The sequence below is a fragment of the Pezoporus wallicus genome, unplaced genomic scaffold (assembly GCF_028554395.1).
Source record: "Pezoporus wallicus isolate ANWC-B61680 ecotype Strahan unplaced genomic scaffold, APGP_CSIRO_Pwel_v1 contig_4264, whole genome shotgun sequence".
NCBI classification, from domain to species: domain Eukaryota; kingdom Metazoa; phylum Chordata; class Aves; order Psittaciformes; family Psittacidae; genus Pezoporus; species Pezoporus wallicus.
The window spans coordinates 813,271-829,182 of record NW_026637102.1 but is presented as its reverse complement, the minus strand read 5'-3'; the positions used below and the strand labels follow the sequence as shown (position 1 = coordinate 829,182).

The window sequence follows — 15,912 nt, the reverse complement described above, 5'->3', positions numbered from 1 at the left end:
ATGAGGGTGGGGGGAGTTTTTCTCGGGAGCCCACTGAGAGGGAGCTTCGGCACCGGGCCAGCATTTGCTGAAGGAAGAATGAGGAGCAGTGGGAGCCTTCAAGCGATCAGGGGAAGGGGAGAGCAGGGGCAGCTCTACCAGCTCACAACACCGCAGTGTGCACAGCAGCTATATTTATCCACACGGCCAGCAGCTATATTTATCTGGAATGCCACAGGAGCCGAGAGTCTGCAGGGTAATTTCCGTGCTGTGGAAGAACACGATCTGGATGCCCTTCTCACTGCAAAACCTGTCTGCTCCCTGCTCCAGGGGCCTTCTCTGCTCCTCCTTTCACCCCACTAGCTCTGTCATGGTGATGCTGGGCTCATCTTCACTCTGTCCCTCCCACACAGCCCTCTCAGGGCTCCCTTTCCCACTGCCACTTGGAGCAGACATATCTTCATTTCTCTCTCCCAGGGAGCCGTTTCTCTCACTGAAGGGAGCGGGCCATCCTCTGGCTGCATTATTCACCCAGCCTGCAGCCTCAGCCAGTTCGTGGGTTTCCCAACGAGCCCCTCCAAGTCACTGAGGGCCACAAAACATGAACTCTTCCCCAGAAGGGCAGGAGCAGGGCATCCCTCTGCTGCCAGCCCTCAGCCATGCCCCAGAAGAGGGAACATGCACTTAGCCAACATGCATAGCTGACAAAGAACAAGCCAAGGTGGGCAGACAAAGCCATGTGAACTTTCAAAAAAAAAAAAAAAAATCGTCATTTCTGTTTGGTTGAGTTTTGTTTAAAGATGAGCTCATGACTTTTTAATGCTGGGGTTTGGCAGAACTGACCACATCCTCAGCATTAGCACAGCTTCTTGTCTCACACAGCATCCTTACCCACTGCCAAGATGCAGCTGTGGTCCCTGAGCCGGCGGGCTCAGCTAGGACAGTTTCCCTGGTCTCCAGGTATTTTGCCCATCACCCTTAAAATACAACCCTCGGTGTGTAAGAAGGATCCTTACAGCCCCCTTCTCACACAGAGGATGTATGGGGGGAACTTACCGAAGGTGAAAAGTGAAATACCCTGTACTTGGGACTCCGCGCCCTGGCAGGAAGCACTGCCCTGCTGCCCGGGAGGGCCAAGGTCCGCCAGCTGCACCCAGACCCCGAAACGCCCAGTCCCTCCCAGCCGCTCACCCGCCTGTAGCAGCAAACGAGACTCCGCCCGCCGCAGGGGGAGGCGGGCGCGCAGCCATAGCGCTCCCGGTGCCGTTGTGGGAAGGACTTGCCCCGTATCGAGCCGACTCGAGCACGTTTTTCACCTGCTGGCCTGGCCCCCGCGGCGCGATGGGATCCCGCTTGTCCGTGGACGACTCCGTGCGGGTAGTGGTTGTCGGGGGCGGGTTCGGCGGCACTGCGGCCGCCAGCCTGCTCAAGTCCTGGGCCGTCCCCTTCGTGCTGGTGGACATGAGAGATGCTTTCCATCACAACGTGGCTGCCCTCCGTGCCGCCGTGGAGAGCGGTAAGGGCTCAGCTCATCCCCACGACCTTTCCCCTCCGAGGGTCCCGGTGGGTCATTGCTCTTATCCCCACCAGTGACTGCAGCAGCTCGGGGGAACTCTGGGAGTAACGAGGAACAGTGTACTGAAAGTGCCTCTGCTATCCCATTGATGGTGGAAGAGCTGATGTTTTCTGCCTGGAAAACAAATACTTGGCTCTGGGACGACCCACAGACCGTCCATGTTAAGCTAACTGCATGTCTGCTGAGAAAATCTGAGCAAAAAAAACTACTCAGATTGTCCCTGTTTATTATTTCAAGGGTTTAGAAGATGACTAAGCTAAAACTAAGCAGCAGTTGGAAGGGGTGAATAAACATCTCTCTATCTGGCCCTGGATGATAAAACACTATGAGCTGCTCAGACTTGTCTGGGGTCACACGTGGGAGGCTGTGCTAACATCATTACTCCAGTCACTGGGAATTTAGGAGGAGAAAATCTCATGTTCAAGGCTAGGAACAAGCATCAAAAGTTCTCAAAAGCTTGGTGTGGAGGGCAGATAACGTGACAAAAAGCCACTGACATCCTGCCTGAAATGCCCCAGACCAGGCAAACCGGTACAGGAAATTCCATATGGGGAGCAGAGACAAAGCAATCTAGCCAAGGGTGTCATGGGGCCTCTGAGGAGCTGATCTTGTCAAAACCAAGGCAAAGACCGTAAAGCTCATTGTTGGGCAGAGATAACGCACAGCAGAAGCCTAGCCTGTGGTCCCAGGTGCATACAATGCTTATGTCTCAGCAAGGATGACATGAGGGGAGAAGGGAAGAGGGGTCTGTTAGCCTCCACAGAGGGAGATCTCTTGTTCTTTCTTACCACAGGATTTGCCAAGAAGACTTTTATCTCCTACTCTGCCACCTTTGGGGACAGCTTCCGACAAGGCAAAGTTGTTGGCATAGACCCAGAGAGGCAGCAAGTCTTGCTCAGTGATGGCGAGGTGGGTGGTGTAATAACTTGCAATGAGTAACTTGGCTGCATTATGGGATCACCTGCTGATGTGGCGAGTTAGTCTTCAGGAGGCTTGTGAATCTCCCCTCCTTAGGGTCTTTCTTCAGCCATGTCGTGGCTGTGAGACTGCAGTACTCCAAATATAGGCTATGTTGGCTTTGACTGGTGATGTCTGTTTGGAGAAGTGACTTGGAATTTAGGTTTCAGACTGCTATCCATGGCTGGAGTCCTCAAGGGAAAGAGAAATGAGCAGGACCACAGGGCACCTACAGAAAATGTGCCTCTGAGCAGGAGGAGGATTGTAACCCTCATCTGCCAGAAGAAGGTGTGTGCTTGTGCAGAACAGAATTGTGCTCTGGTAAAAACAAACTGGACTCTTGCCCTTGAGTTGGATGAGAGCTGGGAATGCTATCCAGTTGGGGCAAACACCCTGTATCTCCTGCAGTGCAGGCCAGCTGAGCCCACGAACCCTGGACCGATCCAGTTACCCTAGGCTCACACACATACAGGGTTCCCGTTCTGATGTAACCTGCAGCTTGGCTGAAATACCTGATTCCAAAAAAGCCACAACCCAGGCCCTTGGGGAAAGCACTGATTGCTTTCCTCTAGGTTTCTCCCAGATGTGGACAAATATGCAAATGCTCATGCTTAATACTGGCCCTGTAACTCCAGGAGGTAGAGAAGAATAAAACCAATGACCTGTTTCTATGGAGGGCTGCCCTACAGAGAAGGGGACCCTCAGCAATCTCCTCTAAAACCAAGAGGCAGTGTTGGGAAAGACTAGCATTTAATAACCCTGAAGAGCTTGTCAAGAGACACCATCCCTCCTAACTATGCTTAAATGGCCTAGAGCTGTGTTGGGATGTTGGTTGTGCAGCAAATAAATCACCCCATCTAGTGCTCAGATGAGCTTTTACTCTTAGAGCTGGATTTAGAGCTCAGCAATTAACCCTAGAGCTCAGATCCTTATCTAACTGCAGGAAGAAACAAGGGCAGCAGCTCTGCTAACTTTTCAGCCAGAGCACTTTACCTCTGTACAGAAGAGGGTGAAGGAGAGAAGTTATGTCTCTGGAGCCAGCTGTGATGGTAGCTTCAGTGTCCAGCACAAGTATCAGATCATTTCCTGTAAACTTATGGTAATGTCTTTAAAGGTCTCAGCTTACCTGAAGAATGGTGCATCTCTCAGACCCTGAGGCAGGCAATTACTTGGTGTCACTTGGATCAGGTCACTTTCTAACACTGCAAGTGCTTTCCTAGTTATCAGCAAGGGCTGGAGGAGAGAGAATGAGTGGATAGTACCTAGGAGGCAACAACTGTGTTCTATGCTGTTTTTATGAAGTCTGAACATCCTCTTCCATCTTCTGCCCTCCCAGGAGCTTCACTACTCCCATCTCATTCTAGCAACGGGCAGCGATGGTCCATTCCCTGGGAAGTTTAACAAAGTCATTGATATGGAAAGTGCCATCCAGACCTATGAAGACATGATTAAAGAGGTGAGGAATCAACTTACTCTAGGAAGTGTTGCCTGCCCTTGTTCAGATTCCCTGTCCTGGACAACCACTATGGGTATCTGGAGCCATCTGTGTCCACGGACAAGAAATAGCAATACCTGCAGGGAGATGCCAGGACAAGGAGCTCATCTAGCATTCTTCATGCCCCAGGGGAAGATGAACTATCTGCACAGGGGAAACCTGAAATGCTCAACAGTGTTACAGTGTACGCAGGAAGAGTGCATGGGGTTCTCATTGTTTGTTTCCTCTTAATGAACTAGGTGGTTTATTGCTGTTGGGCCAGCGCTGTATCTCAGAAGGTCTATCCACAGACTAGCTGAAGGTATTTGACTTCCTGCCCTGAACAGTTCTTTCATAACACAGGTTCCCTCTTTACTTCCAGATTGAGAAATCTGAGCGCATCCTGGTAGTGGGAGGTGGTTCTGCTGGAGTAGAGATGGCTGCAGAGATCAAAACAGAGTACCCAGACAAAGAGGTAGTAGCATATTAGTCATGATTAACTTCATCCTGGTTTCAAAGACTGTTCTTCTGTAATGGTCCTGCTGAGGTACCTGAGACCACTGCAAATCAGGAGTTTCCATGCAGTGGCAGCCTTCAGCCCTACTGCCTACTCTTCTGAGAGCACCCTATAGCCTGCCACCACAATTATCCGGACTAGATGCCTTTCACCAGCTCACTCTCCTTAGGCATAAAACAGGGTGGAAGGAAGCTTAGCTGTATCTGCTCCCCACTTCGTACGCCATGTGTCCACCTGTTTGCTGTTTTGTCCCCAACAGGTCACCCTCATTCACTCAAAAATTGCACTAGCTGATGTGGAGCTGCTAGCTAGTGTCCGTCAGGAGGTGAAATTGATTCTTCTCAGAAAAGGAGTGCGCCTATTATTAAGTATGTACTTAGACTTTGAAGCTTTATAAGCTGCTATTCTTTAGCCAGAGCATCTCCTTCTGATGTCTTCTGACCTTTTTGACTAAGCGTGGCTCTCCTGAATTCCTGTTTTGCCAGATATCTCTGGGTTACCTGGCAACGGCAGCCTAGTACAGGTTTGTGACCCAGGGCTCTCTGTTGCAACAGGTGAAAGGGTCAGCAATGTGGAAGATCTCACAACAAACCAGTTCCAGAAGGACATGGTAGTAAGGACAGAAAAGGGCACTGAGGTGGTTACTGACATGGTGGTTATGTGCACGGGTATAAGGATTAACTCTTCAGCATATGTTGCTGCATTTGGTAAGTGAAAAAACATGGGGAGAAGCAACACAGTTCTTCAGTGTCTTGTAGTTGAGTACTGTGAGGTTAGCAATCAACCATATACAACTTGCAGTGGTTATCCCATGATACAGCAAATGCTCCAACATCACATTAAATACTTAACTGTGAAATGTGACCATCAGAAACTTACAGTTCCTTGCTTTGAGTTAATGACCTGTTTGATAATATCATCAGCATTTTGGGGTCTTGGGCCACAAGCAACGCAAAGCTCCTTCTGAAAATTTGCTGTTTGGCAAAACAGGGGACAAAATAGCAAGTAATGGTGCTTTGAAAGTCAACAAGCACCTCCAGGTGGAAGGCTATGAGAACATCTATGCCATTGGGGACTGTGCAGATCTGAACGAACCAAAGATGGCTTACCATGCTGGGCTCCATGCCAACATCGCAGTGACAAATATCATCAACAGCCTGACACATAAGCCTCTTAAAACCTACAAACCAGGTAAGATTATCTCCTAGCACCTGCCTTAGATCTAGGGCTGTTTTTATGCAGGGAACAGCTGTTTAACATGTACACATCAGAACTTGCATGTGACACTAATTAGAGGTGAAGGAACTCATGACTGGAGTTGACCATATAAGCTTAAATCTCAGGCTTCATCTTAGTTCTTGCCAAAGACACTCTAGATGTTAATTACCTGTGTCAGTCTACAGCTACGAGTCCTTTCTTCACTGTCTTCCTGATAAATTTACTGGTGGGTGTCTGCTATTCATCAAATTCACTTTCTTTTCTTTAAATTGCTTACTGTTCAGTTGAATCCTAGGAACAAGGAGATGACTTTACTTTCTCCTCCTTTCTCCTCTTAAACTATACAGCAAACAAACTGAACAATCTAGTCTCAAAAATCTAGCTAGGTAATGGCAATTGATGTAAATACTTACTGTAACTATGTTGAAAGCTGTTCCACATGGGTACCTGGACAGCAGTTTGTTTTTTAAAGGCTGCTCTGCCTGTTTAAATTTCTTTCTACTTACATTTTGTTGTCTATGTCTTGGACTTCCTCTTGGGAGGGAAAAATCATTCTCTGATGCATGTACAAATACAGCCCAATCCTTCAGCAATTCCATTACTGAGAGGTAGAGCAGATTGTAGAAAGGAGAGAGTTGTAAGTAGTTCTCCTTTGGCCTCTTCCCTTGTCATGCAGCACGAGTCCTGTGCTTAGCAGTTAAGTGTAGGTAAGAAGGGAGGGTTCAGACGAAGTGAAACACCTACATGCAGTAGGGCTTGATACTTAGGTTTGAAGCTGCTTAACTTAAACCTCTACGTCTTCTTTCCAGGGTCGCTAACATTCCTGCTTTCAATGGGCAGGAATGATGGTGTAGGCCAGGTGAACGGTTACTACGTGGGACGTCTCTTAGTGACCATTGCTAAGAGCCGGGACCTGTTTGTCTCCAAGAGCTGGAAGACAATGGGACAGAGAATGCCCTCTTAAGACAGGATCAGTAACAAACCGGCAAGGAATTCAGCAACAGGAAGAGAGTGAGGGTGCACTTTTACTCCTTGGGCAGACTGATACTCTCTCCTCCACCACCACTAAAGGACACCCACTAGCATACTGCATTAAAGGGGTGCCCTGCCTTGCTGTAAAGGGTAAGGAGGCACTTTGCAAATGAAGTGTACAGAAGTTCACATGATAAAAACCAGGGAACAAATGTTTCTTTTACTTCCCTGTTGAGACAGCTTTGATCAAGAAATGTGGTTTACCTGGATTTGTAACAATAAACATTGTGGTTTTCAAAATCAGTGGTTTGTTTGTTATGTGGTTTTTCCCTGGCTTTCTCTACTCTTGCTCTTCTAAAAAGCACCTGCCTCTTACAGATCTGGAATCTGCTCTGCAGCATGCAGGACACATGGCTTGCAGCACTGCCTAGGAAAGCCTGCCTAAAGCCTTGAAAGCATTATGGTAATCCTAGAACTCAGCAGAGTATAATGCAGCTTTGTGTTACCAGCTCCATGGCAGCTATAACGATTGTGCTTACAGGACTGTACTTCAGCAAAATAAGCTGGTTAGTTGTGTGCTAAGTGTGATACAGCAAGCACTCTGTTACAGGTGCTGCTGCCTTTTTTTGTTTTTAAAGGTGAACAATTCCCAAGGCAGAAGTAGGTTTTATAACAATAACCACACTTGACACATCTTTTTCTTTTTTTCTTATAAAACAAAAAAAATCACCATGAAATACTCTCAGTAATTACAGAGATTATTGTGAGTCAAAAGCAAAACAGAAGCTCCTCATGCATCACTTCCAGATCCTTTTTCCCTCTCTGTGGGCTGGAGGCAGAAGTTTACCATCTACCCTCAAGGGAGGAGAAAAAGGAGCAGAACATTTTTAAGAGCTGTCTTTAAAGTGTGAGTGTGTGTGAAAAAATCATCACTACAAATCTAAAATGAAGTTACTCTTTAAAAACTTCTAGACTAAAATAACAAGGGACCCTAAAAGTCCTGAAAAGAGATGGTAACTCAATTGCTTAAGGTGATATAAATGGCTAGAGGATGCTGACAGCATGAAGAAATCGGACTAAGCCCCTTTCATCTCTAGTCACAGCTCTTCATCAAGTCACAACACATCACACTACTACCACTCCCCCTCCTCATCACATTGAAAAAATAAAACCCACCTCTAATGCTTTTAATGCTACTGAAGTTTGTTGAAAAATAAAGTCTCATTTGGCTGTCATTGCTACTTTGTGTCTAGCTTGGCCATTTCTTGCACATAGATGCCAATACTTTCACTGTCGAAGAGCAGAAAGTAAATGTTCTTCAAGGAGGAAGAGCTGGTGCCATCAAAATGGGTGGAAATAGCTCTTAGAGTCACCTGGGCTGCCGTCTGTTTTGGGAAGCAGTTTCTATGTGGTAGGGGAAGAAAACAGAACAAATGAGTGTCAGTCACCTGTGCAAGCATTATGCACACGTGATGCTGAAAGGAACAAGCCATAGCTGTACCAACTACAGGCAGATAGTCCCATTTGCAGTTTTGCTATGTGTAAATCCTAGAAGGAAGCCCAAGGTTTTGATAGCAGTATTCATCTGCTGCTGTATTAGTTTCCTTGCTGGCACAGTTACTCTCTTCTTTTGCTTCTACTTTCTATAACAACACAAAGATTTTTAGTGCCCTCACTTAGAATTAAACTTTTCCATGCTGTGCTGGGCAGGGATGCCCAGGGATGATTAATTTTTAATCAAGGGATTTTTAATCAAGGGATGATTATTTCTTAGTTGGAAATTGAAAAATAGAAATACATCAACTACGTAGCTGAGTTCCTCATGCTGTCATTAAAAACACTTTGGTTGAGACTTCAGTGAAAATAGGTGAAATATAACCCCAAGCCAAATTAAGGCCAAGCCTCTTTAATTCACTCATTTTGATGGTAATAATCTCTAACCTACAATTTGAAAAGCTAGAAGCTACCAGTCTCTACAGTAAGTGGACTTTTCAACTGTGTTGACATCTCTTGGGCCACCTGGCCCACATCCTTGAGATTCAAATTTCTTGGCAGCAGCATTTTTTCCTTATACTCCTTATTCAAGTTGTCCTGGGTTCAGCAGTAGCAGTCATTTTTCTCCTTCTTAGCAGCTGGTGAACCCAGGACACAAGTCACAAAACCATTCAGCTGCAACACAGTTCCTTCGTCCTCATCTCCACGCTGCAAGGAAACTGCATGACAGTGTATTGCAAAGAGCACAGTTACTATGAAGCGCATGCACAGAATCATAGAATCAGCTAGGTTGGGAAAGACCTTTAAGATTATCAGATACAACCATTACCCCATGACTACCAAGACCACCCCTAAACCATGACACTGAGGGCCTCATCTACACAGTTTGTGAACCCTTCCAGGTACAGTGATTCCACCACTGGCCTGAGCAGCCTGTTCCAATGCCTGATCAACCTCTCTGTGAAGAATTTTTTCCTAATATACAATCTAAACCTCCCCTGGTGCAGCTTTAGGCCGTTACCTCTTGTCCTGTCACTTGTTACTTGGGAGAAGAGACAGACCCCCAGATCTCTGCAACCTCATTTCAGGCAGATGTAGAGCGATAAAGTCTCCCCCGAGCCTCCTCTTCTCCAGACTAAACACTGCAGTTCCCTCAGCCGCTCCTCAGTAAGACTTGTGCTCCAAACCCTTCACCACCATCTTCATTGCCCTTCTCTGGACCTGCTCCAGCATCTCAATGTCTTTCTCATAGTGAGGAGCCCAGAACTGAACACAGTATTTGAGGTACAGCCTCACCAGTGCCAAGTGCAAGGGGATGATCACTGCCCTGGCCCTGCTGGCCACACTATTGCGGATACAGGGCAGGATGCTGTTGGCCTTCCTGGCTGCCAAGGCACAAGCTGGCTGATTTTCAGCTGTCAATCAGCACCCCCAGGTCCTTTTCTGTAGATCAGCTTTCCAGCCACTCTGCCCCAAGCCTGTAGCTTTCCATGAGATTCTTGTGGCTTAAGTGCAGGATCCATCACTTTGCCTTGTTGAACCTCATACCACTGGCCACAGCCCATCAATCCAGCTGTCTGTAGACCTTCCTACACTCCAGCAGATCAGCACTCCCACCCAACTCTATGTCATCTGCAAATTTATTGAGGGTGCGCTAAATCCGCTCATGCAGATCATCAATGAGATATTAAACAATACTGGCCCTAACACCTCAATGAGGTGAGGGACACCACTAGTGACTGGTCGTGAACTAGATGTGACACCATTTACCACCACTCTTTGGGCTCGGCCATCCAGCCAGTTTTCAACCCAGTGAAGAATACATCTATCCAGGGCATGAACAGCCAATTTCTCCAGGAGAATGCTGTGGGAGCCAGGATCAAACACTTCAGTGAAGTCCAAATAGACAATGTCCACAGCCTTTCCCTTATCAACCAGGTGGGTCACCTTATCATAGAAGGAGATCAAGCTGGTCAAGCAGGACCTGCCCTTCATTAACCCATTATGATCCCACTTATGATCATCTGCTCCATGACCTTCCCCAGCACTGAGATCAGGCTGACAAGCCTGTATTTTCCAGGGTCCTTCCTTCCTGCCCTTTTTATAGAGAGGCATATCTCTTTACATAAAATTCTTACTGCTATAATACTGTCAGAATTTCAAGAACTGTTCTACAGTTTGGACTTGATGCTCGTCTAATGAAATACTCTGCCTTACAGTATGCTCACACTTAGGAAGGTCTCCACATTGTTCTTCCTGTCTAACACTTAAACAAATTTATTGAGTTAGAAAGCATTACTTCCTGAAGTGATCCATGTGGGTCACTGACATCTGGAGAGAAGGACACACTCCTGCATCACCTGCTGAAGTTTCTCTGCTGCCTGACAACACTTGTAATAGTTTTGCTGATTCTGTACAACACTGAAGAGTGTCAATGCAGCGCTTGCTACATGAGCATGTAGGAAGCCACGTACCTTGAAGGGCCTGGATGAGACTTTACTGGGACATACTGAATTGTCTGAAGGTGAGTTAAGACACAGCTGAGGTTTCAGACAGGTCTTTGGGTATAACTCTGCTGGCTGTTCTTGAGTTTAATGCCTCCTGTTTAGAGTCTACTGCATGATAATGCTCCAGATTAAGTTAGATCCATGCCCAAAAAAATTGGCCAGCACAACCTAGCCTGTGTCCTTCCTCTGAGGCAGGATTACACATAACTTTTCTGATCCTGAAAAAAGTTTGTCCAACCTATACTTAAAGATCTTCAGCGATGGGTCTACATCAGAATATACGGATAAGCCATCCCAGTGCCTAACAATCCTTACACTTAAAAAATTATGGCATTGCTTTTAATAGCATCCAGAGAAGCCTTTGCAGTGTTTTTCACCACTGTCATGTGCATTTGTTTTTTTTTCTTTTCTAAGGTTAGTACCACTTACTTCTAACTCATTTTTATGCTAGTGATTTCACATACTTATCATACTTGTGTGTGTATATAGATATATATATATTAAAAACCATCCAAAAAATAGCTTGTAAACTAGTCAACAATAACTGCCTTATCCATATTCAGTGTAATCCAAATGAGTACTAGCAAACATATTTTCCTGTTTGTAGTCTCTGGACAGCATCTGCACCAGCCCAGCTGGTATGCCTCTCTGGCAGCAAGTTATCAAGCTACCAAAAAGGACTTTTTGAACATGTTTTTCAGTTAACTTATATCTGCTTCACAGCACAAGTAATTTCATCTAAACTGCATTTCTCTACTTTTTAACTGACAAGATCATAAAGGTGAAAACTCCTGGCAAAATCAAGTATCCCAACAAAACCAGCATTTTGTGATTCCGATTTCTTGTGCAGACATGTAGGTGGAATAACATGACAGCAAAACCATTAAATATTATTTGAAAAACTGCCTTTTTTTCAGACAACTTTAAGGTTCTTTGATAAAGTGTAAACCAACAGCACTTGGTAAGACTTACTCTATTTTCAGTTAGCAGGAGTAATTGTAAGAGCAACAGAGAGTGAAATAGAACTAAGCAGCACAAGGATCTGTGCTAAGACTAATGGATTATTCTTAGATATTGCTCATAGGAGACATGAGATCCATACAGACTATTTCTAGTGGCATTTAAAACTATAGATCAGTTTTGAAAGCTGCTTTATTATTAAAGAGCTGTAAAACCATTTATCACATTTTGCTTTATCCAGGAGGTTCCTCGATTGTGTAGAAGGCAACTTCCTTCTGCAAGTAACAGAGGAGCCGACAAGGAGAAGTGCCATGCTTGACCTCATGCTCACCAACAGGGAAGGGCTCGTTGGAAATGTGACTCTCCAGGGCAGCCTTGGTTGCAGCGATCATGAGATGCTCGAATTTGAGATCCTCAGGACAGTGAGGAGAGCATGCAGCAAGCTCACTGCCCTGGACTTCAAGAGAGCAGACTTTGGCCTCTTCAGGAACCTGCTTAGTAAGGTTCCATGGGATACAGCCCTAGAGGGCAGAGGGGCCCAAGACTCTTGGTTGATATTCAAGGATCACCTGCTGCAAGCTCAGGAGTGTTGCATCCCAACCAGAAGGAAGTGCAGCAGGAGGGCCAGGAGACCTCCTTGGATGGATAAGGAGCTCCTGAGGAAAATTCAATTGAAAAAAGAGGCTTATAATAAGTGGAAGCAAGGACAGGTGGCATGGGAAGAGTACAGGGATGTCCGGGAAGCTAGGGACCAGGTTAGGAAAGCTAAGGCCCAGTTAGAATTAAACTTAGCTAGAGGTATTAAAGATAACAGGAAGGGGTTCTATAGGTACATAGCAAATAAAAAACAGACTAGGGAGAATGTAGGCCCCCTCAGGAAGCTCTCAGGAGAACTGGCTACACAGGATTTGGAGAAGGCTGAGGTTCTGAATGACTTCTTTGCCTCAGTCTTCACTGGCAAAGGTTCTCACCAGACCACCCAAGTCTTGAAAGGCAGATGCAGGGGCTGCGAGAATGAAGACCTTGGGCCCACTGTAGGAGAGACCATCTTAAAAATCTGAATGTGCACAAGTCCATGGGTCCTGATGAAATCCATCTGCGGGTCCTGAAGGAGCTGGCAAATGAGGTTGCGAAGCTGCTGGCCATTGTATTTGAGAAATGATGGCAGTCAGGTGAAGTTGCCGATCACTGGAAAAAGGGAAATATAACCCCCATTTTCAAGAAGGGGAAAATGGATGAGCCAGGGAATTACAGACCAGTCAGTGTCACCTCTGTGCCTGGCAAAATCTTGGAGCAGATTCTCCTGGATGGCATGCTAAGGCACATGAAAATCAACAAGGTGCTTGGTGACAGCCAGCACGGCTTCACTAAGGGGAAATCCTGCCTGACCAATTTGATGGCCTTCTATGATGGGGCTACAGAACTGATGGACAGGGGCAGAGCAGATGAAGTCATCTACCTGGACTTGTGCAAAGCATTCGACACTGTCCCACATGACATCCTTGTCTCTAAATTGGAGCGACATCAATTTGATGGATGGACCACCTGGTGAATAAAGAACTGGCTGGATGGCCGCACACAAAGAGTTGTGGTCAATGGCTCAATGTCCAGCTGGTGACCGGTAATGAGTGGCGTCCCTCAGGGATCGGTGTTGGGACCGGTCTTGTTTAACATCTTCGTCGCTGACATGGACAGTGGGATTGAGTGCACCCTCAGCAAGTTTGCCGATGACACCAAGCTGTGTGGTTCGGTTGATACCCTGGAGGGAAGGAATGCCATCCAGAGGGACCCTGACACACTTGTGAGGTGGGCTAATGCCAACCTCATGAGGTTTAACCATGCCAAGTGCGAGGTCCTACACCTGGGTCGGAGCAATCCCAGGCACAGCTACAGGTTGGGCAGAGAAGAGATTCAGAGCAGCCCTGCGGAGAAGGACTTGGGGGTGTTGGTTGATGAGAAAATGAACATGAGCTGGCTTCAGTGTGTGCTTGCAGCCCAGAAAGCCAACCGTATCCTGGGCTGCATCAAAAGGAGCGTGACCAGCAGGTGATCCTGCCCCTCTACTCTGCTCCTGTGAGACCGCGCCTGGAGTATTGTGTGCAGTTCTGGTGTCCTCAACATAAAAAGGACGTGGAACTGTTGGAACAAGTCCAGAGGAGGGCCACGAGGATGATCAGGGGACTGGAGCACCTCCCGTATGAAGACAGGCTGAGGAAGTTGGGGCTGTTCAGCCTGGAGAAGAGAAGGCCGCATGGAGACCTCATAGCAGCCTTCCAGTATCTGAAGGGGGCCTATAGGGATGCTGGGGAGGGACTCTTCATTAGGGACTGTAGTGACAGTACAAGGGGTAATGGGTTAAAACTTAAACAGGGGAAGTTTAGGTTGGATGTAAGAAGGAAATTCTTTCCTGTAAGGGTGGTGAGGCACTGGAACAGGTTGCCCAGGGAGGTTGTGAATGCTCCATCCCTGGCAGTGTTCAAGGCCAGGTTGGACAAGGCCTTGGGTGATATGATTTAGTGTAAGGTGTCCCTGCCCACGGAAGGGGGGCTGAAACTAGATGATCTTAAGGTCCTTTCCAACCCTAACAATTCTATGATTCTATGATTCTATAACATTATAAACAAAATATGTGTATGAAGGAAGAAAAAACATTAAAAATTGCACTGCCTCTCTATTTACTCTTTTATCCCGATCCATAAAAATATTATTATAACTTGTAAAATATCTCTGTAAAAATTGCATTTTCACCTCATGTGTATTCAGTGATGTGTGGTGATTTCACTGGTCAAAATGCAGTTTTACTTTCATTTGATTCATTACAGGGCCAACACAACTGCACTATACTACGTACTCTAATCTTTGGGCATTACTAACAAAATCAGTAGTTACATTTCAAATTAAATATAAGTGTGTGAACTACACTATGAAATTACAAATTCTGCAGCTAGCAGGGCTTGTGTAAGTTTTCTTGTTAATCTTGCTTGGTCTCTGATCACAAAGTGTCAGCTTAAAATAAATAAATAAATAAATGCTTTGGATTTCTTAGTCAAGCACATTTTATTTGCTAGTTACTGAGAAAGAAATGTGTAATTTCATAGCTGGTTTCATAGTTCACTTTTTAAAGCAGAACTATATTTGAGAAACATTTTCTCAAAGAGAAGATTTTCTTTGTGAAGAAAACACCTTGTATGACTAGTCTGTTTAATATATATCCTTAGGATGACTTAAGTGAACACCCCACATTTACCTAGCACAGGCTGCATCACTGTTATTTGCCTTCAGTATTATGCTGATGTAAACTTCCCAGTACAAATGTAGTTTTAGTAAGATTCCCCACAGCAAAATGAAGGAACATAGTAGAAGAATGAAAATTACTGCCCAACAATAGAAAACACAGCAAGTCCACCCAGCTCTCCTGTGCGTTAGCTAATTTCTATAAAGGCTTTATGGTCATTCCTTGCAAACACTGCACTTCAAGCTCCTCTAATCTGGAGAAGTATGGTGTCAGACAGCAACCTGCAAACAGCCCTCTCTGGAGGCCACAGACCAGAGGGTACCTCTCCATCACAGCAGCAGCTCTGACAGTGAATTATACCATTACTACCTGATACAGAATCCTCCTATGCAGAAAGAGTCATACCTGCCACTGGGAAACGGGGGGAAAGCCACGGACTTCAACTTCTTGTCTTCTGCGGCTGTTAAGCAGTTCTTTACAGACTCTTCAAGCTGCTCTTCACACTTGTCTGAGCCCCACTGTGGGATGTGACAGTGGATGACAAACTTTGCCGCTAGGCCGCTAGACTGAGTAAGTGCAGCTAACACAAATGAAAATATAACATTTAGTTTTGAATAGAAACCACCCTGCAATGACCTCTCAATCCAACATACTTTCCTAATTACATCAATTCTCCAAAGAAATACATTAGGAATTAAAATATGCCACAATGGCTCACTTGTAATCATAATGTGACTGTCTCATTATTACTTTTGTGATCACTTATTATTTCTTTGGAGACCAAAGAACACAGGGTTCATTTGGTTAACACACAGTTAATATTTTTTAGCTTTCTCATTAAGCATGACCTCTGGATTTTGCTTTATGCAATGTATCAAAACCTTGCACTGAACATGGTAACACGGATCCCCCAGTAGGCATTTCTGCAGTGCTGTCACACCCTTATCTGAATGCTTTTAACAAATACCTGCATCAGCATTACAGCTCCAGAGTGTTAGGAAGTAATACTCAGACCCACTTCAC

General features: G+C 45.8%; 2 protein-coding genes across 9 annotated transcripts in view; one reads left to right on the top strand and one right to left on the bottom strand.

Annotated features, from left to right (window-relative positions):
• The first annotated feature begins 1,314 nt into the window (after positions 1-1,314).
• On the top strand, positions 1,315-6,996 carry AIFM2 (apoptosis inducing factor mitochondria associated 2). Of its 3 annotated transcripts, none has more exons than XM_057403295.1 (8): positions 1,315-1,495; positions 2,349-2,464; positions 3,849-3,968; positions 4,369-4,461; positions 4,763-4,871; positions 5,058-5,210; positions 5,494-5,694; positions 6,562-6,996. In XM_057403295.1, the coding sequence occupies exons 1-8, from the start codon at positions 1,321-1,323 to the stop codon at positions 6,573-6,575; spliced, it is 981 nt and encodes a 326-aa protein (XP_057259278.1). In that variant the 5' UTR covers positions 1,315-1,320; the 3' UTR covers positions 6,576-6,996. The 3 variants fall into 3 exon arrangements, with proteins under 3 accessions (XP_057259278.1, XP_057259277.1, XP_057259279.1); XM_057403294.1 differs by having other exon boundaries at positions 6,531-6,996; XM_057403296.1 differs by lacking the exons at positions 1,315-1,495; positions 2,349-2,464 and adding an exon at positions 2,557-2,800 and having other exon boundaries at positions 6,531-6,996.
• A 390-nt stretch (positions 6,997-7,386) lies between these two features.
• LOC130596047 (core histone macro-H2A.2) overlaps positions 7,387-15,912 on the bottom strand; it is a 30,422-nt gene continuing 21,896 nt past the window's right edge. For 5 of the 6 annotated variants that reach the window (XM_057403299.1, XM_057403297.1, XM_057403298.1 and 2 more), the window contains exons 8-9: positions 15,295-15,469; positions 7,387-8,097 (exon numbers count right to left, since the gene is read on the bottom strand). In XM_057403299.1, the coding sequence (XP_057259282.1) occupies positions 7,932-8,097; positions 15,295-15,469 (341 nt within the window). In that variant the 3' untranslated portion in view covers positions 7,387-7,931. The remainder of the gene's footprint in view (positions 8,098-15,294; positions 15,470-15,912) is intronic. The other variant, XR_008971450.1, reaches the window with a different exon arrangement.